This window comes from Arvicola amphibius, chromosome 4 (assembly GCF_903992535.2).
Source record: "Arvicola amphibius chromosome 4, mArvAmp1.2, whole genome shotgun sequence".
NCBI lineage: Eukaryota > Metazoa > Chordata > Mammalia > Rodentia > Cricetidae > Arvicola > Arvicola amphibius.
Window position 1 is genome coordinate 126479505 of NC_052050.1, and position 27459 is coordinate 126506963.

At 43.5% G+C, this 27459-nt stretch overlaps 1 protein-coding gene across 1 annotated transcript in view; it reads left to right on the forward strand.

Annotated features, from left to right (window-relative positions):
• Nucleotides 1-27459, forward strand: part of LOC119811607 (teneurin-3) — a 378529-nt gene that overhangs the window by 318723 nt on the left and 32347 nt on the right. The window contains 8 exon segments of the mRNA XM_042054919.1: nucleotides 1742-1884; nucleotides 1886-1903; nucleotides 1905-1993; nucleotides 12048-12106; nucleotides 12109-12168; nucleotides 12171-12278; nucleotides 13615-13769; nucleotides 14561-15435. Of these exon segments, the coding sequence (XP_041910853.1) occupies nucleotides 1742-1884; nucleotides 1886-1903; nucleotides 1905-1993; nucleotides 12048-12106; nucleotides 12109-12168; nucleotides 12171-12278; nucleotides 13615-13769; nucleotides 14561-15435 (1507 nt within the window).

Consider the following 27459-nt stretch of genomic DNA (forward strand, 5'->3'; position numbering starts at 1 on the left):
CTTTCACAAGATTATTCTACCAGTCTATCTGCTGAGAAGTACACTCATTAGCTCTGAGAACCACTTTGAAGCATAGAACGCCCAATAAATACAATTATATAGCTCGAAAGCCAAAGTAGCAAGTGGTTTATACAGCTAATACACGTCGGGGTGGTGTTCTAAAATATGCATGGGAGGGGAACAGCTGAGAAGCCAGTCAATAACAGATCCCCAGCCGTTGATCTGCACGGGGTAGCAGCGAGGTGAAGCAAGATGAAGTCTCAATCTTAGTTCTCACTAGGAAAGTACTAAATACTCCTTTAGAAATTTTTTGTCACATTTTCAATGAAGGCCATTAAGGAGCTGGTTGGCATTTTGTCTTTGTGAAATTATTGACACTTTCATGCCTTAAAGTAGAGTTCAGTCTGAATAACAAGCTGGCCTTTGGCATCAGTTCATTGGGATTTGAATTTTAGATAGATAGACAGACAGACAGACAGACAGACAGACAGACAGACAGACAGACAGAGATAGATAGATAGATAGATAGATAGATAGATAGATAGATAGATAGATAGGTAGATAGATAGGTAGGTAGATTGGACAGATAGATCGATAGATAGATAGATAGATAGATCGATAGATAGATCGATTCGCTAGATAGCTAGCTCTCTAGATCGTAGATCGGTCGGTCGGTCGGTCGGTCGGTCGGTCGGTAGGTCGGTCAGGTCCGACTAGGTGGTCGCTTGGCCCGCTCGCTGCTCGCTGCTCGCTCGATCGCTCGCTCGTCGCTCGCTCGCTCGCTCGCTCCGCTCGTCGCTCGATCGCTAGCTCTCTCGCTCGCTGCTCGCTCGCGCCGCGCTGCTCGCTCGCTCGCTGCTCGCTCGCTCGTCGCTCGCTCGCTCGCTCTCTCGCTCGCTGTCTCTCTCTTTCCCTCAGCTGACTGTTAAATAAAATAAGATTATCCTGTGTGTGTTTGTGTGTCATTATGTATGTGTGCGTGTCTGTGTGCGTGTCTGTGTGTGTGTGTGTTTACATCAGATGAATATGAAGCAAGACCCCTTGACAGTACAGCAGAGTTAAAAATAGACCTCCATAGGCCAGGGGTATGGCTCAGTGATAGATTATATGCTTACTATCGTGAGACCTATAAATAAATACTTTCTAACCTTGTTTCCATAAAGTATTTTTAGCTTTTTTAAAAAAACTCATGGCAAGTTTATAAGAAACTCATATTCCCAGGGTGCAATTTTATTAATCAGGTTAATATGTAATATTTTCCACATTGATTAACAATGAGGCAAACTCTCTGTTCCTAAGGAACGTTCCATAGAGCACGGGTTCTCAAGCTTGGCTGCACATTGCGATCACCTGGAGCATTTTTAAAGATCAAAACAGTAAGGCTGCAACCCAGACCCATTAAATCAGACTCTCTTGGGGCAAGGACCAGCCATCAGAAAATTGTCTCCGGTCCTCCAGACTACTCCAATGTGTAGCCACGATCGAGGCTCGCTGGTGTTGAGAATTAGAGTTTTAATGCCTTCTCTTAGGTCCTCTGCTCCTCGCTCTACTTCCTACTCATAACAGACAGTACTTTCTAAGTAGAACCTATGTGGTTTTTCATGTAATAACTTCAAGTTTCCAGTTCTAAATCAGAAAGACACTGCAGCGTCGTGAGATTTCTAGGGGACGTGTTCGCCTTTCATCATTCACCGTAAGATTTCATTTCTTACACCGTAAGAAAACGCACTTTTTCTTCCAGGTATACTGTACAAAGGAAACGGGGAAAATCAGTTCATCTCCCAGCAGCCTCCAGTGGTCAGTAGCATCATGGGCAATGGTCGGAGGCGCAGCATCTCATGCCCAAGTTGCAATGGCCAAGCCGACGGGAACAAACTGCTGGCAACCAGTGGCGCTAGCCTGCGGGGATCGACGGCAGTCTTTATGTAGGGGATTTCAACTATGTCCGACGGATATTCCCTTCTGGGAATGTCACAAGCGTTTTAGAGCTAAGGTATGTCTTTCCTCTATTGGGGGTGCCAATCAAAGGCAAACATATCCTTAAAAATGAAGTTGGATGTGGTATGCTGACTCATTTACTTAAACGTACATACCCAGAGTTTAAAACTTACCGTAGGAAGGGTATAGTTCTTAACTAGAGATAGACGGTCAGCAGTCTGTAGTGTTTTTAATGTATAAAGTTGTCTGATGTGGAAAATATCTTACTCAGCCCAGCGATTTTCTTGTTCTGGGAACCAACGGGGAAAATGACAACTTTTTCTAATATCTTTAATTTTCCTTAGAATAAAAATGCAGCCCAGGAATTCATCTTTATTTCACAGTGGTTGAAACGGAGGCACGAGGTGTTTTCTCTGGAATCAAGATGTGATAGTGCATAAGCAAGAATATTGGGTGCTGAGTTGGGTCCGCCCAATCATTAGCCCGTAATTTGAGTAGTAAAAACAGCATGCCCTTGTCTTGCTTTGTTTGAAGTGTGATTACCAGCCAGTTCTGACAGCAGAGTTCATTGCCAGTGTTCTCTCAGCTTAAGCTGCAATTTTCCATACAAGTAATTAAAACCCCAATATTGATCTCGTTCTGTTTCAGAAGCCTTTTCTAACTCTGCTTTTTTTTTTTTACCTTCTTTTAAACTGCTTCCACCAAGAAATAAAGATTTTAGACATAGGTAAGCATTCTGCTTAAAGGTTATTGCATATTTTCCAATGTCCTTTTTATGTCTCAATGTGACTCTCTGAAATTGTTTTTTAATAGCATCATCTTGAGAGGAAACTCAGAATCACAGAACATCTAAGGAATTAAAGCTGCTTAATTAGACAATTACATAACTCACTGCAAAATATATTGTGTGACAGGATTTTAGGAATATTTTCAAGTTGGTTTATAGGGAAAAAAAATCTTGTCACAAGGAATTCTAATGTGCAGTTACTGACTTATATAACCTAAGCCTTATGAAACAGAGCAAAGTTTCAAACACAGTCAAGGTTAATGAGGTAGCATAGTTTGACCACTCTCCAGAACAGATCATGTATTATTGGGCACAAAGCTAATTCGGTTTGGGAAACTCTTTGAGAAAAATAATCTGAAAATATTGTACGATGGTAATTTTTTAATATTATCTATCTGATCAATATGAGCATACTGCTCAAGACCCTGTGAAATAGGAAAGGATCCCCCCTCTCTAGCATCCTACAGGTTTATCTCTGCCTGTTATATCTAATTATCCCACATTGGAAGAGCTGTCAGATCCAAAAAGTAGTATTTTTGTTGCCATGACTATGCGGGGAAAGACTTTCTTCAAAGTTCAAGATGAATATAGAATACTGTCAGCCTGAAGGTTGCTCATATCCTGTTGATAAGTACACTTGCCTGAAGAAGTTACATACAATAAAATCCTTCTGAGAACAGGCTTTTCTGACAGCCCTTCTTTAATGACAAAGAAAAAATAAGAAAGAGCTAGTGAAAAGCAAGACGGCTTAGACATGCCAGATCTAGTTTGGCCATCTAATGCGATGATATATTTAAAAGGTAGCGTGTTATTTTATGTCCGAGATCTTAGATGACAAAGTCAATGTAGCTCACTGGAACTGTTGTAGAGATTGACAGCTAGCAAGTAGTGGAGTCCTGCAAGCAGACAGATAACTGTTGCTGATCAGAGTACCCAGACATGGTCCCAGGACCCTTCCCTAAGGGTTCTGTATTGGGCCTGATACTTTTAACTAATGGCCCAGTCACGTGCAAAGGTTGACACTAAATCTCCCCCCAGAGCACTGAACATACTGCTAGGAGCCCCAAGAATATCAACGCTTCTCTGCTTGTTTTCTTGGTAGTCATGGAGAAAAAGAAGAAAGACAGGTCTGCAGAGCAACCCCCATGTGAAAATGCTGCAGGCAACACAGGAAAAGCCGAGAAAGCCTACCTTTTAACAAGCTGGCCTGTTATATGCCAGGCATTGTGCCAGAAACTTCTTGTATGTTATTAGAGAGCCACACAGTAAATCCCTCAGGTTCCACATGAGGTTATGGAAGTTGGAAGATATTACATCCCAAGATACACAACTAAGAACGTGAAGCAGTGGATTTGAACCCCTCTCGTGTGCCTGTTTCTTTCCTCTGTATCACACTCCTCGTGCTTATGTGTTTCTCCCATGGCCAGGATTCTATAAGGAGACTTCCTAGAAATGCAATAAAATAAAATAAAATAAAAAATGCTTTAAAAAGTTTAGACTTATTTCACAGTAATTTTGCAAGTTATTACGATTATCCTCCCTGGGTAAAATATGTCTGGGTTTGGATCTTGGCTGTTATACATTCTGCCATAGAATATGATGTCAATATATACTAACTCCTGGCACTTGGCAGTGACACTTAATATAACCACTCTTCCCTAGCTGTCTGTCAGCTTTCTCTGTGTGTCCTTCTGATTACATTTGAGGCTTCTCCCTTTCCTTTCTTTTTTTTTTTTTTTTTTTGGTTTTTCGAGACAGGTATTTCCCTGTAGTTTCTAGAGCCTGTCCTGGAACTAGCTCTTGTAGACAGGCCTGGCCTCGAACTCAGAGATCCACCTGCCTCTGACTCCCAAGTGCTGGGATAAAGGCATGCGCCACCACCGCCAGGCTCTCCCTTTCCTTTCTGTGGCACCCGGGAATGCCATACTATTTGGGCTGTGTATTGATACCCCGTGGGTGTTAACTCTAACAGTGGTTAAATGATTAGTCCCCCCTGTGCCAGACACTTTGATGAATGGTAATTGAAGACTGAGCTCTTGGAAACTCACATATAACGGCAAACCAGCCATTTGTGTAGCTGACTGGCATCTTCAGTGTTATTTTTTTGGCACATTGTGTACATACCTGTCCCATGAAGACAGTGTTTTGAGGAAAAGATAACTGGGAGATAACAGAATAGTAAGGAAGTTTCTAGAAAGTGTTGATATTTGAGCTAGATCTAAGAATAAAATCTGTTTATTTAAGGATATAAAAGGATGACGTTCGTAGGATGAAAAACCAATAGAAAGTAAATAAATATATGGGGGTCTAAGATGAAGCAAGCAAGATATTCCAAGAGTAATCCTACCCACCCAAATAAGTGGGGATTTGTGTGGGTAACAATGAGAAACACAGGTTGAAGCCCTTTATGGTCAGCTTGCTTAGGGATACCTTGAGCTCCCTGAAAAATTGACTCAAAGAGTGAGGAGCTATGTTAGGGTTATGAAAAAGTGTCATGTTCAATGTGGCCTTTTAGGATCATAATATACTTTCTAAGATCACTTAGAAAGTTAATGCACTAGACCATGAGAGCGGTTAATGCACTAGACCATGAGAGCGAGCATACCTGGAAGAGAAGGCTTAACAATGAGGAACTCAGCCTAGAGGAAGGCAGACATTGGGCAGAGTCTGTGGGTGTTAGAAGTTGGAGGCACACACCTTTAATCCCAGTACCTGGGAGGCTGGAGCACCTGGATTGCTGCAAGTTTACAGTCACCCTGGCGTACAGAGTGAGCAGAAAAACAAAAGGCAAAAATGTAGAAAATGCACAAGGTGTTTGAGCCCCAGTCATCAAACAGATGACGTCATCAGGGCCATCAATGATTTTGTGTGTTGGAATAACCGTCTAAATCATGCTCAACAAAAATCAGCATACTTAAAAATTCATTGGCATGTCCCCATTTAGCTTTTGACAAACTGAAATGCTTTCCCAACCTAGTGGCACAGCTGCTCAGGAGACCAAGTCAGGAACAGCAGAGTTCAAGGTCAGCCTGGGTCAGGGTGAGGCTCTCAGATAACCGTGATTAAGTGGCGTGTATGCAGCTCGGCAGAAGAGCGCTGGCCCAGCCTGTGCAAGGCCCGTCTTTCAGCCGTTATGACAAGCAGAAAGATGGTTTGTTTGCTAACCTGGCTTGCATTATAGCCTCACTTTTCTATGTCACAGAGCAGTTGTGAGCAAATCGGGGACAAGCAACAGAAAGGAAGTCACGAAACGTGTCTAATTCTACATATAGAAATGGCATTGTCAGTTGTAGATAACTTAATATATATAGACTAGCTGCTTCTGGTCCTCTTCCTGTATTGCATATACCACAGACTGTCATTAACTATACCAATGGAAGCCATAATCAAAATATTGGTCAGGAATATTAAGAGACAGTCGTCTTATTCTTTACAGATTCAGATAGGACAGTATTATGGCAAGTTATTAAGTACTGCCAAAATATTCTGTAAAATAATATCCCTTAGTTATATTTAGTTATACTCGGTCATCATTTAATTCTTTTAACTGGCAACACTAACATGATTATAAAATGGGTTTCTGTTTGATATTCTAAATCTCCCCCTCTGATGTTTATTACTTTGCTAATAAACCCTTAATAGATAGTAAATTTTAGCTCACCCTTGTTCAAAATTCCTTAAATTCCAAACTAAAACTTAAGTTAACTCATTAATAGCAGCCAAGGGGCATTTAAGCATATAGGACTAAAAAAAAAAAAAAAATCAACCTTGTGAATTTTATATTACCAATTAAAGGATCAAAGCAAATCTCTATCACAAATCTTGTGTTTGAATTAATTAATTTTTGATATAAAACTATCAAGACTTGAGTCAGCATTTCCTATTGATTTGTTAGAAAGACCATCTCCCAGGTCTCTGTTTGCAATCATTGAAGCAGTCTTTTGGTTACCATAAAATAGGGCAGTTTTGCTTTTATACATAAAAGGAATTCGTTCTGCTTCTTCTAACTCTTTGTGTGTGAAGAGCTGCGGCACAGTTTCCAAGGGAAAAGATAAAAAGTGTTAATAGCGTGCATTTTCTGAGCTGGTTCTCTGCAAGTGTCTCTCTCATCTAAGAAGGCTGAATTATGAGAAAATAAATGAGTGTAACCAGCCCGCACTTGCCCCCGGGTCTGTGTCCAATTGACAAGACCTGTAGGGAGATGTCTTGATAACTGGCATCTAGGTCACTCCTCCCAGAGTTCAGAAGCGAGGTGCAGTAGACGGAAGTTGTTGACTTGAGCTTGCCCTCCTTGCTTTTTGCAGCTGTCAGGCACGGCTGTCATTTTGAACCCTTCTGAAACAGCAAAATCTCAGACAGCCAATCGCACAAAAATGCTCAGTGTTTCTGTGTTGAACACAGATTTTCCCCCAAAACATGGCCTTTGTAAACCGCTGTGCCCCATGACCAACTACAGCCTGTTCCTGTCACTGTGACCTTTGATTATAGATTAACAGACTACACCCTAGACGCTCTTCTCATCTGAAGCCCACTGCCCGTTCTGAAGCAACACACCAGCCCCTCGATGACCGTTGGGACAATAGAAAGCAGGTTCTCGTGCACCCTGTCAGGGAACTCCTCAGCTTGAAATCAGACAATCCTGAGATCAAACTCCTGTTGTGTAATGTGATTCAGAGCTCCTCTGTCACCTGTCTGTCAAGTAAAACTTCCATGCTCATAGTGTTTTGTTTTGTTTTATCTGGGGGGTGAGGGAATTCTTTTATTAATTTTATTTTTAGAATTTCCAGATGAATGCGTGGATCCCCACCATTTGCTGCGCCGTCCACGCTCCAGTCCCCGCAATTTCACTGTTAACGCTTTCAGTTAGTGGTTACACGTGGCTGTCTGCCTGTCTCGTCTCTCTCTCGCCTCCTCTCCGCTCTCTCTCCTCATCTCTCTCTCGCCAGTATCTCTCTCTCTCATCTCTCCTTCTCTCTCTCTCCTCTCTCTCTCTCTCTCTCTGTGTGTGTGTGTGTGTGTGTGTGTGGTCTCAGCAGCTATTGGCTGCCTGTAACTCTTCATCTAGGACCTTGTAAAATTTCCCCCATCCGTGTTGGCATGTCACCTGGTGCTATCATTTTTGTCCCATTTCAGCTCTGTAGAGATGCATCCCACCTGTGTGAAGCTAGACCCTAAGGAGTGGCTGCCAGTTGAGACTGCGCCACCTCTCTTGGGCATGCGCACTTCACATGGTTCTCTGGACAATAGAGTTGTATGCACAGTGAGACCTTTCCCTCCTTCGGTGTTGTTAAACTGTGCTGCTTGTTTGAAAGTGACTATGTCTTCAGTCACTCGTGCAAACTGTAATCCTAGCTCGGCAGAAGTAGATGCAGGTGGTCAATGACTTTCAACCCAGGCTCCTTGTGAGTTCAAGGTCAGCCTTGGTCATATGAGAGACCCCTGTCTCAAAAGAAAAAAAAGGAAATACCTGTGTGTCAAGGAAGGAGGACAGTGCTCTACTCAGCAGATCTAACACACACATACACATGAGTGCACACACATAACGTGCACACACACATACAATGCACACACACACACACACACACACACACACACACACCACCCATCAAATTAGTGCCCAGCTAGCTATCACCATTGCCAATCAAAGCCCAGTTACGGATTAGTCTGTGCATTAGTTTTGCACCAAGAAATCTCATGCCCCATGTCTAAAGAGTGGGCTGCCCACACTCTAATAGCAAATCTAATGTCTCAGAATGAAGGATATAATGAAGAAGTATGTTGGTTCATGTAACTTTCTTGTAATTACTCTCGAAACATCTCAGTGAACATCTTAGATGAGCCTGGACTTTGTTCTAATAGCTTAGTAGATTACAATTGCTGATATGACAGCAGAAACAATCAAATGTGAATTTATTCACATTCTGAGATTTTTTTTTCCTTCTTAACATTTTCTGAAAGTGAGTCAGACCTCCTAGCATATGAATATGTAGTAGGAAGGGCATATTGAAATTTCACGTGGACAGAAAAATAGCAAAGAGTAAGGCCAGCTCATTCCTACTGAGTACGTTCTTACAGACCAGGCTCTGTTCTAAAGAGTGTACCCCAATGGACAGCAAGACAGCTTAGTGGGTAAGGGTACCTGGCACCAAACCTGATGGTGTGAGGTCAAGGCCTGGAACTCAATGTTGAGGGACAACCACGCTCTTCCATGTTGTCTTTTGACCACCACATGTGTTCTGTGGCCTGGCACGTGCACAAATGACACAGTAAAATGTCATTTTTCCTGAGTATTTGTTATTTTATGTGTGGGGGGTGTTTTTGATTACGGGTACATTGCATACTACATGCCTACAGTACTTATAGAGGGCAGAAGAGGGTATCAGCTCCCCCCGGGACTGGAATTGAACATGGGGTCCTCTCCCGCCCCAATAAATGTAATTTTTTCTAAAACAGCCAGAGAAATGCTCAGCAGAGGACCCGATCTCGGTTCTCAAACACCCACATGTCAGCTCTCTAACGCTCTGTAACTCCAGCTCCAGGGAATTTAACTCCCAACTGTAGCCTGTGCAGACAGCTTTGCTCATGTACACACACTCACACAGAGATATACACACACAGTTAAAAACAAAATCCATCTTTTAAAATGTTCAGAAATTCCACGTATTAAGTCTTGTTATCCTCCCAGCATCCTGAGAAGAATCTGTTGTTGTTGCCGCCTTATAGTTAAAGATTCTGAGTCACGTTAGCTTGTATTAATTAAGTGATGAACCTAGGATTCAAACCAGTCAGAGTGGTCCACACCTCATTCCTATACGTGTTACAAATAGCAAAAAAAAATTAATCATAGAATGCCAAAAAAAACCACCTACACAGTTATTATACATAGTCGGGGGGGGGGGGGGCAGGAAAAACTAGAGAGTCCCTCCATTGCCACATCTTTTGAATAAACCCAACGTGATGAACCTCAGACTTTGTGACTGACTGTGCACAGCTGAAAGGCCAGCTCTCAGGCTGTTGGTAGAGGTGTGGTCACAGCTGTGCATTGCTCCCAAAGAAAAAAATAGTGTCATCACATCTATCATGGTCAATAGACTATTTGTCTACACATCAGACTTCTGAAATGCTCGTATTCTCTCACTTCCTTCTGAGTCCTTCAGAGAACTGTCTATCCTTAACATTGTCCTGTGTTTAAGGCCTCTTGGTCTAACCTGACTCTTCATGCTAAAAGATACTGAAGGCTAGAAAGGAGACCTAAAGGCCTAGGAGGTTAGGGCCTTGGTGGGGCTGTGGCCTACAGCCGTAGCACCCCTGGCGCTCCAGAGGTCCCTGCTGTCTACATGATGGGCTCTGTTCCCCAATGATAAACACGAATAGAAACTATAACACTGTAGCAGAGGCCCTCACATTAAGTACACATATTCACTGCTTGCACAACACATAAGATTAGCGATGGAACTGTAGGCCCTGCTCACTAAAAAACCAGATGACCTGGGTTCAAACCTCCAGCACCCACGTGAAAGCTGGACCCACTGGCACATGCCTGTTCCTCTAGCATGGGGGCCAGAGGCGGGTGGATCCCCAGACTCCTAGGGTGCCACTATTTTAGCTGACTTTACAAACTCCGGATTCAGTGAGAGCCCCCTATCTCAAAAATTAAGCCCGAGACAAATAGCGGAAGACATCAACCCTCTGGCCTGCACACACATATACCACACACACTCACACACACAAAAACCTAAATAAGAACATAAAGAACACTAAATAGTAAGAATGGTTTCATTATAAGTATAACATTAATTAGCATTAAAAATTGTTACCATTATTAAATCTAAAAGGTTTATATTAATCTTTATACTGCATGTTTTTTTATTTTTGAAATCTATAATATCATGCATCATTTCCCTCCTCCTTTCCCCACCCTCCAAATTTATGAGTCTCCCCTTTATCTCTTTCAATCCATGGCATCTTTCTCTTTAATTGTTGTTGTTGCTGTTGTTGTTATTGGTGGTGGTGGTGGTGTGTGTGTTTGTGTGTGCACGCGCGCGCACACACACACACACACATACTCTCCTCTGGGGAAAACATATTTCTCCCTGATCTCAAGATTCTTGTTTCTTGGGGTTCTTTGTGTAGGACTGGGGCTTCATGAACAGTCCACCTTCTATGTCAGCGTGTCTGTTGGTGTGTGCTTGTTCTGGTCATATTTAGGCAACCACGGTGGATAGACTTCACCTACATAGCATCTCCCGCGTTTCTAGGAGACACATCTCACAGATGTTCGCATACAAAATAAATAAGTGTGTGGCTTTTTGTGTATTTGATGGCAAAGAGATGGAAGGAATAAGGAAAGGGGATGAGATAGGGGGAGAGGGGAAGAGAATATGAAACCAAGCTTGTTCTCAAAAGCTATGTTATTTAATGGATCCCATCTTCACTCTCCCCACTGAAACACCAAGTCACTCAGACTATTTCTGTCCTTTCCAGAGGACCATATTTGCACGTGATCCAAAAGTCACATTGCTAAGAAAGTAGTGTTCGGAGATTGCCTTCTGCATTTGGATGGATTATCTCATTTTATCCCTGTAGTTCTGGGCGGACAGTATACCCGCACCATCTGCTTTTCTGGACTCTTAGAAAGCAACTACCATGGGCATAAGGCTGCATTCTTGGTGGGGGAAGATATTGTTTGTGAGGTTTGCAGAAAAGCAAAGCAATGTTAAGTCCATGGAGAATGTGATGGAGGGGTCTTTCCTTAGAATAAACTTCATCTATCTGTCAGGGCACTTGCTTCCTTATTTTAGGCAAGAGTAAGGTTAATTGGTTTTAATAATGCCTCTTGGTGGGGGCTGGAGAGATGGCTCCACAGTTAAGAGCACTCGGTGCTCTTCCAGAGGACCCATGTTTTATTCTCCACCCTCATGGCAGCTCCAGTCTTAACTCCAGTTCCAGGGGATCTGATGCCCCTCTCATGGCCTCCATTGCACCAGAATGCACATGGTACACACACATAATTGCAGGCAAAAACATCCATACGCATAAAACATAAATAAAATAAAGAATAGTGGCTAACTAGTAATTGAGTCCTCACCACCAAACCAGAAAGAAAAATAACACAGACTTAAAATCATCTCGTCTTGGAGACTTGCCACCTCGGATCACGGTTCTCTTAAGTCATTATCACTTAGCCTGTTCTTGTCCAGCCTCTGACAAAGGGGTCGCAGTTGATAAACACTTTCTTATGGCATGTTTTATTTCGCTTTCATTTCCCTCTGTGCACAAGGGTGAGCTCTCTTCTAATATTTACACATGAATCTTTTTACAGTAGCAACCCGGCTCACAGATACTACCTGGCTACGGATCCGGTCACAGGAGATTTGTATGTTTCGATACTAACACACGCAGAATCTACCGTCCGAAGTCACTCACCGGCGCCAAAGACTTGACTAAAACGCCGAAGTGGTCGCAGGGACCGGGGAACAGTGCCTTCCTTTCGACGAGGCCAGGTGTGGGGACGGAGGGAAGGCTGTGGAGGCAACGCTCATGAGTCCCAAAGGTACTGGCAATTATCAATCTAGGCTTTTCTTTCAACTATATTTTTTTATAAAGGTAAAAAAAAAAATCCATCTGGTTCCCGAGTCTATTGTTTTATCTCCAACTATGTTCTGAAAAAATGCATCACATGTAGTGCCTTCAAAGCCATTTATCATGAAATTGTTCAAAACAAAGTTGATTTTTTTTTTAACAGTAAATAGAAGGTTCTTGACTTTTTAAGAACAAAAGCCATCATACTATGGTTATTTTTTTTTTCAACTTTTCCAAGACTGAAGCAACCACTCTATATTATTCAGGTCACGTCCTATTAAACTTCAGATCCCTTCATTGTCCTGGAATTTCCTTGTCGTGAATGAGTCCCAGGCCTCTCTAAAAGCATCACTAAGCAACCCTATTATCTCTCCCCCACTTCAGGGCCGCTCAACTTTTGTCTCTGGGCCATGGGAAAATCTGCTCGCTATGGGGAATTTGGGGGGCGGGGGTAACGGGCTAGAATCCTCTGTGATGTAAGCTCTTAACGAGTCAAGATTGACTCCTTGCTCAAGCATCCTGCCGTCCGTTACAATGGCTTGTGTTTGGAAACTTTTATTTTCATTATAGTCAGTGAGGATTATGTGAGCAGGGGCTGGAGAAAAAAATATTTGCTGTTCTGAATTATTCATAATGGCAAAATTCATTGTAACAAGGTCAGCTAAACACTAACCTCAGCTCAGCGCTGGCTTTGTTGGAAGTGTGTCGGCGCTAACAGAACCCAAGCCTGTCCCTTATAATGAAGAGACTACGTTGGGACTGTAAATGCTATTTTGTATTTGGAGCATACAAGCACTGTGCCTATGAGGTTCATATCCTTGATAGAGATTCTTAGAGATTTGGATTCTGTGTTGTGTGTCTTTACATAAATGTATTTGAACTGTAAATGACTATGTGACTTTTTTTTCCTTTTCTTAAGATTTTATAATCTTTATTTTGTTTGTTTGGTTGGTTGGTTTTTGGTTTTCAGGTTTTGGGGTTTTTTGTTTTGTTTTGTTTTGTTTTGTTTTGTTTTGTTTTGTTTTGTTTTTGAGACAAGGTTTCTCTATGTAGCCTTGGCTGCCCTGGAACTTATTCTGTAGACCAGGGTGGCCTCAGATTCAGAGATCCACCCACCTCTGCCTCCAAGTGCTGGGATTAAAGGCATGTGCCACCACTGCCCAGCCTTACAAAATCAGCCATCTTACCTGTTATCTACCACCCCTTTTATTAACAAGGCTAAGTTTTAATTCATCATTAGGCCTAAGGATTCAATCAAAATTAATCTTTTTTTTTTAAATGGTAACACTTACTTTTCTTGGCTAAAGGAATGGCGATCGATAAGAACGGGCTGATCTACTTTGTTGATGGAACCATGATCAGAAAGGTTGATCAAAACGGAATCATATCAACACTCCTAGGGTCCAATGACCTGACGTCAGCCAGACCTTTAACCTGCGACACAAGCATGCATATCAGCCAGGTACTGTGGATGCTAAGCCAAGCCGCCTGTCTTGCTTGAGTGGCTTCAGTGTACCCTGTCGGTAGCCAGTGACGGCACCATGTTCAATTGCATCTGTCAGGCGTGGGCGTGGTTACGATGCAGCTGTTCTGTTTAAATGTACATCAGGAGCCACTAAAAGTTATCTGCTTGTGTAATTCTGCATTTGATGAATTCGGTGAAATGCAGATCAATTAGCGCTAAGAAATGCTAAGCATGGGTAATGAAATTCCACTGGAGTGGCGGCATGCAGACTCTCCAAAAAGAACAAAACAGCTTAAATCCCTAATCTTTTGATTGCATAGGCTCCTTGCGTATAAGAAAAAACACACTACGATTAGTCCCGAGGGGCTTATATTTAGAATTAGGGACTTAACTATTGGCCTGATTGAAAACACAATAGAATAAGAATGTATTCATAACCTAGGAAGCCCTGGCATTTGGCTGCTATTACTACTGCAAGGAGCATATGTGTTCATAACTCAGTGATATCTGTTGACTCACGGCATAGAAGTTCATTTTCTGTTTGGCTATAACCAGCAAATCTTTCTGTGTGCTGCATTCTTAAATAAAATGTTATTTCCCGCATTTGTTTCCACTTCAAAACTGTAGGCTTGTTTCACCGCGGGGGGGGGGGAGGAATGGGTGGGGGACAATTTTATAACCATTTAATCAAATTAAGGCTAATTTCCCTGAATGGTCTAATTTACTCTTCTAGCAAATTAACTACAGTGTAGTGATTGACTAACCAGGTCATTTCTTTCTTTATTAAGGTGCGTCTGGAGTGGCCCACTGACCTTGCCATTAACCCTATGGATAACTCCATTTATGTCCTGGATAATAATGTAGTTTTACAGATCACCGAAAACCGTCAAGTTCGCATCGCTGCCGGACGGCCCATGCACTGCCAAGTCCCTGGCGTGGAGTATCCCGTGGGGAAGCATGCAGTTCAGACCACCCTGGAATCAGCCACGGCCATTGCTGTGTCCTACAGCGGGGTCCTCTACATCACCGAAACCGATGAAAAGAAAATTAACCGCATACGGCAGGTCACAACAGATGGGGAAATCTCCTTAGTGGCTGGAATACCTTCAGAGTGTGACTGCAAAAATGACGCCAATTGTGACTGCTATCAGAGTGGGGATGGCTACGCCAAAGATGCCAAACTCAATGCCCCGTCCTCGCTAGCCGCCTCTCCAGATGGTACGCTGTACATTGCCGATCTGGGAAATATTAGAATTCGGGCAGTGTCAAAGAACAAGCCTTTACTGAACTCTATGAACTTTTATGAGGTTGCCTCTCCAACTGATCAAGAACTCTACATCTTCGACATCAATGGCACCCACCAGTACACGGTGAGCTTAGTCACGGGTGACTACCTGTATAATTTCAGCTACAGCAATGACAACGACATCACGGCCATCACAGACAGCAATGGCAATACCCTCCGAATACGCAGGGACCCAAATCGGATGCCTGTCCGCGTGGTGTCTCCAGATAACCAAGTGATATGGCTGACCATAGGCACCAATGGATGTCTGAAAAGCATGACCGCTCAAGGACTGGAACTAGTTCTGTTCACTTACCATGGCAACAGTGGGCTTCTAGCCACCAAAAGTGACGAAACTGGATGGACAACATTTTTTGAGTAAGTATAGGAATGTTTTATTCTAATCATAAAATAGCGCTATCATAATATAGTGTGTAGTGATAATACATGCTTAAGTTCTGAAGGGAACTATATTATTGAGGTCCTAAGGTCTCTATAATTTTCTTATCTGTCTTTTTTAAAGAAAAAAGACAGAGTCATGAAAATTCGATGGAGACAGAGCCTTGGAGGAGACCCGCGCATGTGAAACTCCTCCACGATTACATTTCATTTAGCTCCATGCTAAATTTCCCTCTCCTTGGGAGCTGACGTTTTGCCCTAGTACACTTAGCAGCTTAGTGACAAACCTTTCAAAGAACAATGGGCAGCTTTGGTTTTGGGCCTCTGGGTTTGGCTTTGCCTGGCTGATAAAGCCGACTGTGGCAGGAGCTCTCACTGAAGAAAAACTTTGAACACCATTTACAGTGAACGTGACTGGTTACCCCAGGACTGAAAACGTGAGCCTTATCTCCCAGAGGGCTTAGCTTTGCACAGTCAGTTATTGGAGAAGATAAACCACACATTAAGGGACTTGGGGACCAAATGCAAATCAGGACACTGGCCACTGTTGGAAAGCATTTGAGAAGGTTAGGAGGCTTCCGAAGCCAGGGCGTTTGGCCTGGGTGATATGCTCGCCAGTCACATTTCGTCAGGTCAGTGAGAATGAAATGGAAATTAGCTGCTGTATATTTTATGGTGTGTGTACTCTACAGTGAGAGCTTGTGTAAAATCATTTTCGATTGCTTGCTCACGTGACTCCCATCGCCCAGGCTAGAAGGGGAAATTAGCTGCACCGAGATGACATGCTGGCAAATGCGGACTGTCCCTTGTGTGATTTCCCACAGTGGCATGCTGAAGCGGAAGTGTTTTCTCCAAGAGCACACCTCTAAGATGACAATGAAAGTCATCGGAAAAAAAAAGTCGTCAGTACACAAATATATTCTGTACAACTTCTCTGGAATGGAACCTGCACAGAGAGCTCAGTTCCCCTGTAGTTCGGCTGGCTTTTTCTTTTTTGACAGGTTCCCTTTTAATAAAACAAATGTTCCCCAGCAGCATGGTTTTGTCAGAGGAACAAACCTTTACAATTGTGTTACATTAGAATTCTGTTCTCGGCATTGCTTCCCTTCATTGCAGGATCGCAATAGGAAAGGAATAAATTGGAAGTCGATGGAAGGCACTTCCTTTGCAGGGCCTTCAAAGGGATAGCAGGCTCTGTTGCCGGAGAGGAAAAGGCACAGAGAGAAAATGCAGCCATCAGATAGGCCCGGGCAGGAGAGCAAGGGCACTCCTCATTAGAAGATCTTCAGCCATGGTGGGACTTAGGGAGGGCGTCGCTTTAGTTGAAAGCAGGGCGAGAAGAGAGAGGCTAAGTTCCCAGTACTGTCTTAAGCCGCGAGCTTTGCTCTGTGGGCCCTTTTTGAACATGTTCGGTCCAGAGACTTGACACCGTACAGTTCTCCTTGTGGAGACTACCAGCAGACTAACCGGAAGCCAACAGGATGGTTTACTGAGGGCCCCCAAATTCACTCAAGCTTGGGAAATCAGAGAAACAGGCTCACTCTATCAGTGGGGTAGATGTGGGACAGTTTAAACAAATTTGGATTTATTTTTAATGAAGGATAGTGACACAAAGAAAGCATATTCCTCTATAACATATATATAATATATGTTATATTATATTATATTATTACATATAATGTATTGTAATATATTATCTATTTATATAATATAGTATAGTACATATCGTAATACTACATAATCATATTATATAAATTATCTGCAGCCTTTGAGAAATTCAAGCACTGTCAGGAATCGGGTTTGGTAGGCAAATCAGTCTTGTGACTGTAATAAGAAAGTATTGTCTGGTAAATTTCGTTTGTGTGTTCCTCTCTTGTCACACAGCACATTTGTGTGGTCATTAGAAGGCACAGTTACAGAAACAACAGCAAAAGTCACTATTTCAGAAAACTACTATGACAATATATAACTACAGCCAGACACAGACTCTCGTGGGTATATTTTAAGAGTAGTATTAGACCAAACAGTGTTTGCAAATTACTTTTCTAATAAAATTAACAGACATATTCATTTAAAAAACAGTAACACATGTATATAATCCCAACACTCAAGAGGATGAAGCAGGCTGTGGACCGAGAGTCGGAGGCCAGCCTGGATGACACAGTGGGTTCAGAGCAGTTAAACAGTAAAACCTCATCTCAAACTTTAATTTTTAAAAGCAATGTATTGTTTATTTTCTTCTACATATTTTCAGCAAAAATGTAATTTTAAAGATTGCCAAGAAGTATGTATGCTTTTTGAAAAGGTTTTGAAAAGTAGAGCAACTAGCTTAAGGAATTCAGAACTGCCATGTCCGAATGAGGTTTTTTTTATTGTGGTTATTCTGTACGAGCTTGTGAAAGGGACCACTTCTTCCCAGGTCAGAGCCTCTAAAGCCCCTTTCCCAAGGCTCGAGCGGGGGGGGGGCGGGGGGGCTTGTCCTCTTGGGCAGGCCTCAGGACCCATTCTCAGAGAACATCGCATTTGTCTCTGATCCTTGGAGGTGAGAAACAGACAAACCTAACCCCGGCTTCTGCCCACAGGAGCCTTGACCACAATTTCTGCTTACTGTATCCTGACCTTCACAAACGATTGGTGTGAACACCCTAGTAGATAGGATGGGACCTCTGAGTCCCTGACGAGATGATGTAATTTGCTTCTAGAGTGCTGGAACCTTTCTCAGCCCATCTCTGGGCTATCATGGACCAGATCACTGGAACAACCATACGATCTGTGCTTGCTCCCCCTGACCCAACCAGGGAAACAAGCATGCGCTATTTGTGAATCACCCAGTTAAGAGTGGTTAAAGCCCAGCTCTGTCCTGTCTGTCCCTGAGTCCAACATTGACCTTGGCTGTCTGCTAGCTCTTAGTCACCTAACCAGTGTTAACCACCCTCCAACCTCGCAGGTGCCTGACATGCTATTCATCATACTAAACTCTCTTTCTTCTCACGTTTACATGATCAACTCATGGCTTTTCCATGGCAGGCTTAATTCTATCCCAGCCAAGACAGAACTGAACTCTTTGGCTGTTAATGTTACCTTTGGTTTGCTTGTCTATAGCATAGGCTGGGATGATCTCTTGTGAGCAGCCATCCTCACTTAGCATTTAGTCTGTCACAGTTAGCCGCCTTGGGAGCAAGGATATATGAAAGAACAATCATGTCAGTCCTACATGTGTTCCTCAAGGGACTCGGGGAGCCAGCCAGACTGCAATTACTAGCCCAGAGCCTTGTCCCTCCTCATCTTTCTAGCTCGCTTATCTGGTACCCAACTAGAGGGCTTCCTACACATCAAGTTCCTTGTCTCAGTCTTGGCCGTGCCGTGTTAACCCTTCATCTTCATCTCCACACCAGCCTCTGTTCTAGCTAGAATGCATGTGGGCAGCCCGGCAGCTTTTGTCCCACACCCTTTCCCCACTGCCTACAGAGAGCTGGCTCCTCGGCCTTCCTGTGGTTTTGTAGTTGTTAGTGAACTGATGTCCTGGTAGCGTCCTGCTTTATGTATTTGTAGTCCTGTGTGTCTAATTCAGACATAGAAAGATACTTGGTAAGTCCTCAAGGAAGGGATTTGACGAGTTTGGCAATAGTCAGGGGTTTTACCAAAACCACAATGGGATTGTAAAGAGGGGATTTGACAGGTTTGGCAATGGTCAAGGTTTTACCAAAACCACAAGGGGATTGTAACAGGACCAAAAAAAAAAAAAAAAAAAATCATCCCCAACTGAGAAACACCTGTTTTCTGTGACTTTCACCACACCAGTCCCTTAAGCTGGTCGGTGGCCTATAATCATCTTTTGGCATAAATACCTTAGGTAAGAAATGGCAGTTTTCAGTCCAAATCCCCACTTGTTTGTGGCCAGATTCTCAGTTAGCCTGGTGTCTAAAAAAAGGGTTGAAATGAAAGCTTTTATCAAATAGAAACAGATGGAAGACCTGGAATCAATCAATTTGCCTACTGTAAAAATATGGTTACCATCGTTCCTGCCAAAGGTATTTTAAAGGGGGGCGAGTCCAAAGGACTGACCTCGCGTGTTTTCTGTTTGTCAATTTTTGTTGTTGCTTACAAACTTTAGTGTGCCGTTAGCATTTTACAGTAGTGGTGTGAGAACAAAGAAAAGGGGGAAAACCATTTTTTTTTTTAATGCAAGCTGTTGTCTCCATGGCTCCCACGGCTCGTGGAATGTCGCTGTGCACACACAGCGCCCCTCAATTGGAGGCAGATGCCAATGACGTAGTCGGGCGAATATTCATTTATTGAATAGAGGCTGATGAAACCTAGAGCTGGCTCACCCCAAAGCTCCTTTGGAAAAAAAAAATGCTGTGTAAATGGTCTCTTGTTCTCTGAGATGGTTCAAACCCCTGCGCCAATCATTAATACCGAAAATGTCACAATTTCCCATTTTTCTTCTCCATCTTTTGATGTTTGCCTAATAGGACTTGTTTACTCGTTTTCTTTTTCTTTCTAAAATAAGAGCTTCCCAGTTGATCTTGTTGTTCAATTAACTGAATGAAAAAGTAAAGAGTTTGTATTGGTAGCATTTTATTCTGAAATATTGCTTTTAAGGAGCAAGGGCAGCAAGAACTGTGCATATAGCCAGTTGTGTTGATGTGCCATCATAACCCCAGCGATCAGGAGGCAAAGGTAGGAGAATTAGGAGTTTGAACTACACCAGTCCAGGGTACCCCAAAAGTTCAAGAGCAGCTGGAACGACATAGTAAGGCCCTGTCTCACAAAAGTAAGGGGTTAGGGATAAACTCGTTGAAAGATTTCTTGCGAAACAATGATAGGCTCCAGAATCCTTGCTTGTGTGGCAGAGAATAAATGAAAGCTAAAAAGAAAGCTCTTCTCCAGCCGAAGGGATGAGGGTCAAGGGGAGGAAGGTGGCCCCGCCCCTGCCGTTGTGAAGAAATAGGAGGCCAACAGTTGTGAATCCTCTGTTTGAGAAAAGGCCTAGGAACTTCAGCAATGGACAGGACATCCAACCCAGAAGAGATCTTACATGCGTTGTCAAATGTCCCAGTTCATCAGGCTGCTGGCACAGAGGGCTGTCCTCTAGAAGTGGTTGAGAATAGCTCCTGTCAATAACAGATCCCCCCAGGCCCTGGACCGGCAAACGGCTACCCAGCCTCTTAAGCTTGCCCGTAGATAGCTACAGGCCACAGACAGAGCAGGACAAGAAGCAAGGCCGTTGACCCAGGCTAAGAAGAAGGCTGCTGGCTAAGGGGACGTCCCCATTGAGAAACCTCTTTTCCTTTGAGCAGGGGTCAGTACAGTCAATACCTTGGTCGAGAACAGGAAGGCTCGGCAGGTAGTACTAGCCCGTGATGTAGACCCTAAGATGGCAGTCCTCTATTGCATTAGGAGGAAAGCCAGGCTGGGGCAGCCTGTCCACAGGAAGACATACACCCCTTTGGCCTTCACACAGGTTAACTCGGAAGACAGAGGTGCTTTGGCTAAGCTGGTGGAAGCTTTCAGGCCCAATTACCGTGAGATCCACCACCACTGGGGAGGAAAAATGCTGAATCCAAAGTCTGTGGCTAGCATTGCCAAGCTGATTCGGCGAAGGCCAGAGAACTTGCCAGTAAACTAGGTCATGTGTACACCGCTAAGTTTTCTGCACATAAATATAATTGCAGAATTATCCTCCGAAAAAGAAAAAAATAAACTTAAAAAGAAAGCAAACATTTCTCCATTCCGGTGGAAGCACAGCGTGTTGGACCAGGTATCAGTGAGGATTAGGGGGGGAGGTGCTGATTCCCTATTTGAGGTTCTTATCAGTCACTAATAAGATGGGCGAGTGACTCTAATTTAGGGTACACGGATGGCTTCTTTAGCATAAGAGCCTATGTTTCCAAAGCTAGACTTGTAGCGGTTTCTTTCTGTGGTGCTTGTGGTTGTTCTGTCCCTACTGTGATTTTTTGAAAAAGCTTTCTGAACATGCCACTAAATACAGCGTCTGATGGCTTCCGCTCAGCTTTGATGTCTCAGGTGTTGAATAATTATCTCTAAGTGGTTGCCTATGACTTCTGACTCACTGTACAGTAGAAAGAAGGCCCACTATGTGACTGTGGAGGCCCACCGTGTGACTGTGGAGACCCACCGTGTGACTGTGGAGACCCACCGTGTGACTGTGGAGACCCACCGTGTGACTGTGGAGACCCACTGTGTGACTGCGGAGACCCACCGTATGACAGTGGAGGCCCACCGTGTGACTGCGGAGACCCACCGTGTGACTGCGGAGACCCACCGTGTGACTGCGGAGACCCACCGTGTGACTGCGGAGACCCACCGTGTGACTGCGGAGACCCACTGTGTGACTGGAGACCCACTGTGTGACTGCGGAGACCCACTGTGTGACTGTTGTCTAATAAGCCTAGTTGCATGTTTTTATTTTTTTGGTTTTGTTTTGGGTATTTTGTTTTTGTGGTGGTGGTTTTCAGACAGAGTGTTTCTCTGCAATCCTGGCTGTCCTAAAAATTGCTCCATAATCCATACCGGCCTGGAATTCACAGAGATCTGCCCGCCTCTGCCTCTGCCTCCCGAGTGCTGGGATTACAGTCGCACACCGCCACCAGCTAGCAGCACGTCCTACTCTTTAAAAACAATTGCCCTATGCTATAACTTCTTAGCTAAAGTAATTCCAGAGAGACAACAAAGATCTCACCTGCTAAAAATGTATTATTTAACAAGCTCATACCCAGAGTAAAACCACAGCTCTTACACTTGAGTGCACACAGAAGCAAATCCGGGGTATGGAATTGGGCGATGGAATAAATTATTTACTAGGAAATGACATTTCACAGCTCTCTGCTTGCTTGCCCACATGAAATACAAGGGTTTCGGCATTTCTAGAGGCGCTTCTTCTGGCTGAAGAAGAAAACGTGGAGGGGTGGGGGGGTGGCTATGAATTCTAACTGATCTGCACATGCATAGCAGCAGGTTAGTGGCAATTTTCCCGTCTTGGGAGTTTGAATATTTGGAGCTCTGTGTTTGTGGAGCCGTGTGATCTTTGGTGAGCTGTATTCAGATTTACAGAGCAAATAAATGAGTTTCAACATTTCCCCGTTTCTGAAGGTATATATGGGTCTCCAGCTCCTCGTTTGGCTTCTTTATTGTCCCTCATTCAAGCTTTGCAATTTCAGAATGAGCTTCTGAATCATTTCTTCATAATGAACCTAACTCCGTGCCCATGGCAAAGACATACGACCCACCCACCCCCACCTATTCTGATACCCTGGGAGAGTACGGGAAAAGGGATCTCAAAGAAGAAAGGGGTATAAATGCTAGCTATCGTACCCGTAGGACACTTTCTAATCCAAAACAGTCTACAGCAGGCACAAATAAAGCAGCGAAACTCAAGGGTAATTATGTCAAATTAAGAAAGATGCGTCCTTGCTTGTTGACAGCGGCTGGAATCACCCAACAATGGTGTCATGCTGTGTTCCTAGGCAGGCATCCCTCTCATCACAGCTGAGGTAGGGGCTGATTAGAGAAGGCTCCCACCTGACAGAACTGAGGATCACTCCTTTGAAACCATCTGACAAACCACAGGTCATTGTGATTTCTGTCCACAAACAGCATTAAGAATTAAGTCCCCATTTTACAAATAATGCTACTTACAATGAATAGCCCTCAGCCTCCCTTTGATAGTTCCCGCGTCTCTCTTTCTTTGTGAGAGACAGCATTTAGGGACTCAGGACTGACTTCGGAGCAATTTTATCAGCAGAACTGGAAATCATGGGGAAATTCTTGCACTGCTTTCTACTGTCGGCTGTTTTGGTTAGTTCTCTGATATAGTCTTGCCTGTAGCAGGAAGTCAGTGAGAACGATGTAGACCATTGAATATCGTCACTAGGGTACATTCCAAACACAGTACACTATCAAGCCAATACTTTCATCAGTATCTGATTTATTCCAACTCCTTTCTGTAGTCCAGATTAAACAAACCGGAACAGCGGCTAGTCTTCAGAGTCCAGCGCGTCTGCTCCAGTGTGGAGATGTGGCTGTTGCAGCAAAGCTACATTAACTCTTTCAGTGTGATCCATTTGGCAAATTAATGCTTTTTTCAGGTGCTAAATTACTTCCTAATGGCTCAAAGATGAGTAATTCGGCTTCTAAATGTGGCCTTCCCTCTCTAAGCCTAGTGTCTACACCGGGTAGGTGCTCTGATAGCCTCGCCAGGCACTTCATCAACTTGCCTTGTGAAGCACTCATCAGATAATTTATCCAAAGAGCAAGACACACGTGCACCACTCTACATGGTCACTTGAGAAGAGATTCACATGGACAGGTCAGGGTAGCTTTCCCTTTTCGTTGTCACGGACTGATGATTGAATTTTCTGGAATTGTGCATCATCTCCAGCTCATTTCTGAGGCGGTAAATGGTAAAACAGCCCTTGTCCTTCCTTCAGCTCTCCCGGGGAAGTGTGGCAGACAGCGAAAGACCAGGAGTCATTTCCAGACATCTAGAGCCTATAGATGTTGGCCCAGTGAGGACATGACCCTTCTCTTCTGAACTCTGACTTAAGATCAAGAAAGGGCAATGTTAAGAAAGAGATTAGATGGCTGGGCATCATCCACGTGCCTTTGTTCCTTATGACATCCCATTATTGCTGCATCTTGTAAACCTACTCATGCATTTCAAAACAGATCCCTTAGACTGCAAGTCCATCCCAAAGCTTGATCGCCTGTGAATCTGAACAGGGGACACATGGAGGGGGAGGGAAGGAGAGAGGGGGAGGGAGAAGAGCTGATATAAGCCAGCAGGGTGGCTCAGCAACTAAAGGTCTTTGCTAACCAAGTCTGATGTCCTGATACCTAGAGCCCATTTAAAGGTAGAAGGAGAAAAATGATTCTACCAAAAATGCTGTCCTCGACCTCCACACATGTGCCATGCCATGAATCTCGTGCATACCCATAAAAATAATCAGATTTTATTTCTTACTTCTGAAAAATAATATCACTTTCTAGTTCTACCTAAAAAGGATTCAAGTGTTCACCTCTATTTAAGTATACAGTAAGGAAAGAAGTCTGAAAAAAATTAAGATTTTTCCCCCCATAATTAGGCCTTTGATTCAAATGTATATAGAAATCAAAAACTAAGAAGTGTTGGTTTTTAAATAAATAGATTAATTTAAATTTAAGCAAGTAATGAATGTTAGTCTAGCATCAGATGAAAGAAAGTACTTATTCTATGTCAAACTCAAAAAGAAAAATAAAGAGCTAGGTCCCTAAAAAAGCAGACATATACAGTACTTCCCTCCCAGAGGATACATACTATAGAAATAAAACCAAAATTCCAAGAATGTTGTAATGTGGAGCAGTAGCATGGCCCTCTACTACTTCCATCTACGTGAATCTAAGTAGATCAGACTGTTCCTATAGAAACCAAAAAGCATTTAGGGTGACTAGCTGAAAACCTAAAGGAAGGTCACAGTGGCTATACGCAGCGATTAGTTCTAACTTAGAGCGAGCGAGATGAGTTACAACCAGCAGTTTCTCCTTACTTACATATCTGTTATGTGCATATTCCATAAGAGATCACTTCATTTATATCCTACTGATTTAATAAAGAGTGTGGTAATGTAATTTTAAGGCATATCTCACAAAGCCATCCCCTCAACCATAGTTAGTCCCATATGAGTGTGTCCCACCTGGCACTGCCCTTCTGGGCCAGCATTTAAAGGAGTAGTTAAGCCATCTCAAGGAAAAGGCGAGCTTCTTAAATGCTGCATTACAACAGCAAACTGGTTAGCAAACTATTAAATACTTCAAACCCCTGAGGCTCCAGTAAGGTGAGGATTTGGCCCATGCCCTTTGGTCAAGGAGCATGCCCCACCTATCCACCGCTTTCCTGGCATTGTACGCGTTCATTCTATATGGATGATGGCAGGTGCTGATGTAAGTGCTGGAGAATAGCAAGTCCAGCATCCGCTGGGCCCCGGACAGATGAGGAAGTACTCGGAAGTGTTGTGAGCGCTAAAACAGTGTTGCTCAGCAGGCAGCCCAGGCGACCAGGATGCTCATCCGAGTCAGATGGGGGACAAGAGTAGGCAAGATATCCATCTCAGTTAAGCCAGGAAGAGGTGGAGCTGGCAGACGGGAGCTAAGCTTAGACTGGGCAGGCTGAGCATGGCAGGATTTGAACGAACACGCACCTTAGAATGGCTAGAGCATGGTGCCCGGGGATACTGGGAGAAGAGACCGTGGAAAGATTTTGGGAGGGTGCGGTTCTGCTCAAGTAAGGCTTAAATGATGTGCTTCGGATTTGGACCGTCTGGGGAATCTTCCACACTGGATAGAAAAGGTGCAATTAGGAGAATTTAACTAGGAAGCCACATGGTCAGTTTGGTGACCACTTGAGCATGGACTTAAAGGGGAAAAGTAGAAAGTACAAGGAGAAAAAGAAAGTTATGAATGATAAGTAGAGAACGGAATGCAGACGTGGCACTAATCACAACTTGAATTAATCATCAGGAGATGAATAGATGGGCAATCTCTGGGAGCTCCTCCCTGTCTTGCCGCCGTAGTTGGCAAAATAGATAAGAAAACACCAGAAATGTACAGGGAATTCAGACTTTGAAGTTATGAATGTAAGTTCCCATGGTACTGTGTTACATATGTGATCAAAACAGATAGCTGTCTCAGTACTTGTATGTTAGGAACACCTATATCCTAATTCTTGAAAGACTAAGACAGGAAGACCGTGAGTTCAAGACCGGCCTGGGGAACTTAGTTAGACATGATCTTAAAAATAATAACAAAAGAAAGAGAAAGAAATATGGTGATTAGCTCTTAAGGAAAAACCAGTTCTTGAGATGCATATGTGATATTGGAGCTACTGAGAGAACTAAATTAGGAGCGAATGAAATCACGATGGGAAGGGGTGTAGGAGGTCTGGGAACCAGTGGCAGGGGAGACTGTTCGGAATCATGACTTGACAGTCGGCACTTCCCCGTGTGGAAGTAAAGGTAGTGCCCTATAAACACTCAAGGATCCACTTTCTTGAGTCCCAATTCTTTGTAATATTCAAAGTGCCTGTCCTTCTACGTGACATTGCTTGCTGTATTTATCTTTTATATGTGTGTGCATACATGTTCATGTATGTGAATACACGTTTAGAGGTCAAAGGACAGCCTTCAGAGTCATTCCTCAGGAGGCGCCATCCACCCTATCTTTTGAGACAGGGTTTCCCATTGCACCCAAATTAGACAGGTCAGCAAGCCCCAGGCCTGTCTCTACTTCTCCAGCGCTGGGCTTACAACCAGCTCAGGGGCTGCAGCCATAGCAACACCTAGCTTTGTTGTGCTGGTGATTGAACTGGAGTCTTCATGCTTGCCTGGCAAGCACTCTACACATTGAACCACCTCCCAGCCCTGATCCCCTTTTGTTTACTCTTTTGTACTCCTGCCTGCTGGAGGCCCACTATTCCTCTTCCCTTCAGAAACTGAACAGCATCCATTTACCCTCTCATAGATGGTGAACAGACATCATATTGGTCTCAGTGTTCCCTTATTCTTTGCATTCTAAGCCTGCCCACTTACTAAACAATGATCTAGTAAACAGTAGACTACACAGTAGTCTCCTTCTACTGTGTATTTTTGCATTCGTTGGTACTTACCTGGGTTTTCTAAGCCATTGATGTGTGTCCTTGGTTTCCTGTGCCATTTTTTCTATTCTCTACTTGTTCCCTTCTTCTTCTCCTCTCTTTTTCCTTGTTTTTTTTTCCATGTGACGAAGCTTTGGTTGAATGGGAGACTCTCGACTAGAGTAAAAACCTTGACCCCAGGACCAATTTTGTCACTCCCAACTACGATGCTTGGCAAGCCAGAGAACTACCTTTATTTATGAAATGAAAGGTTTCTTGGCAATGAAACATTCCTCCTTACTGTAACAAATCTGCGACTCTTACCATTCTTCCAATTTCTCTTGGCCTCTGTTAACACTTATCCCATAAGAAAC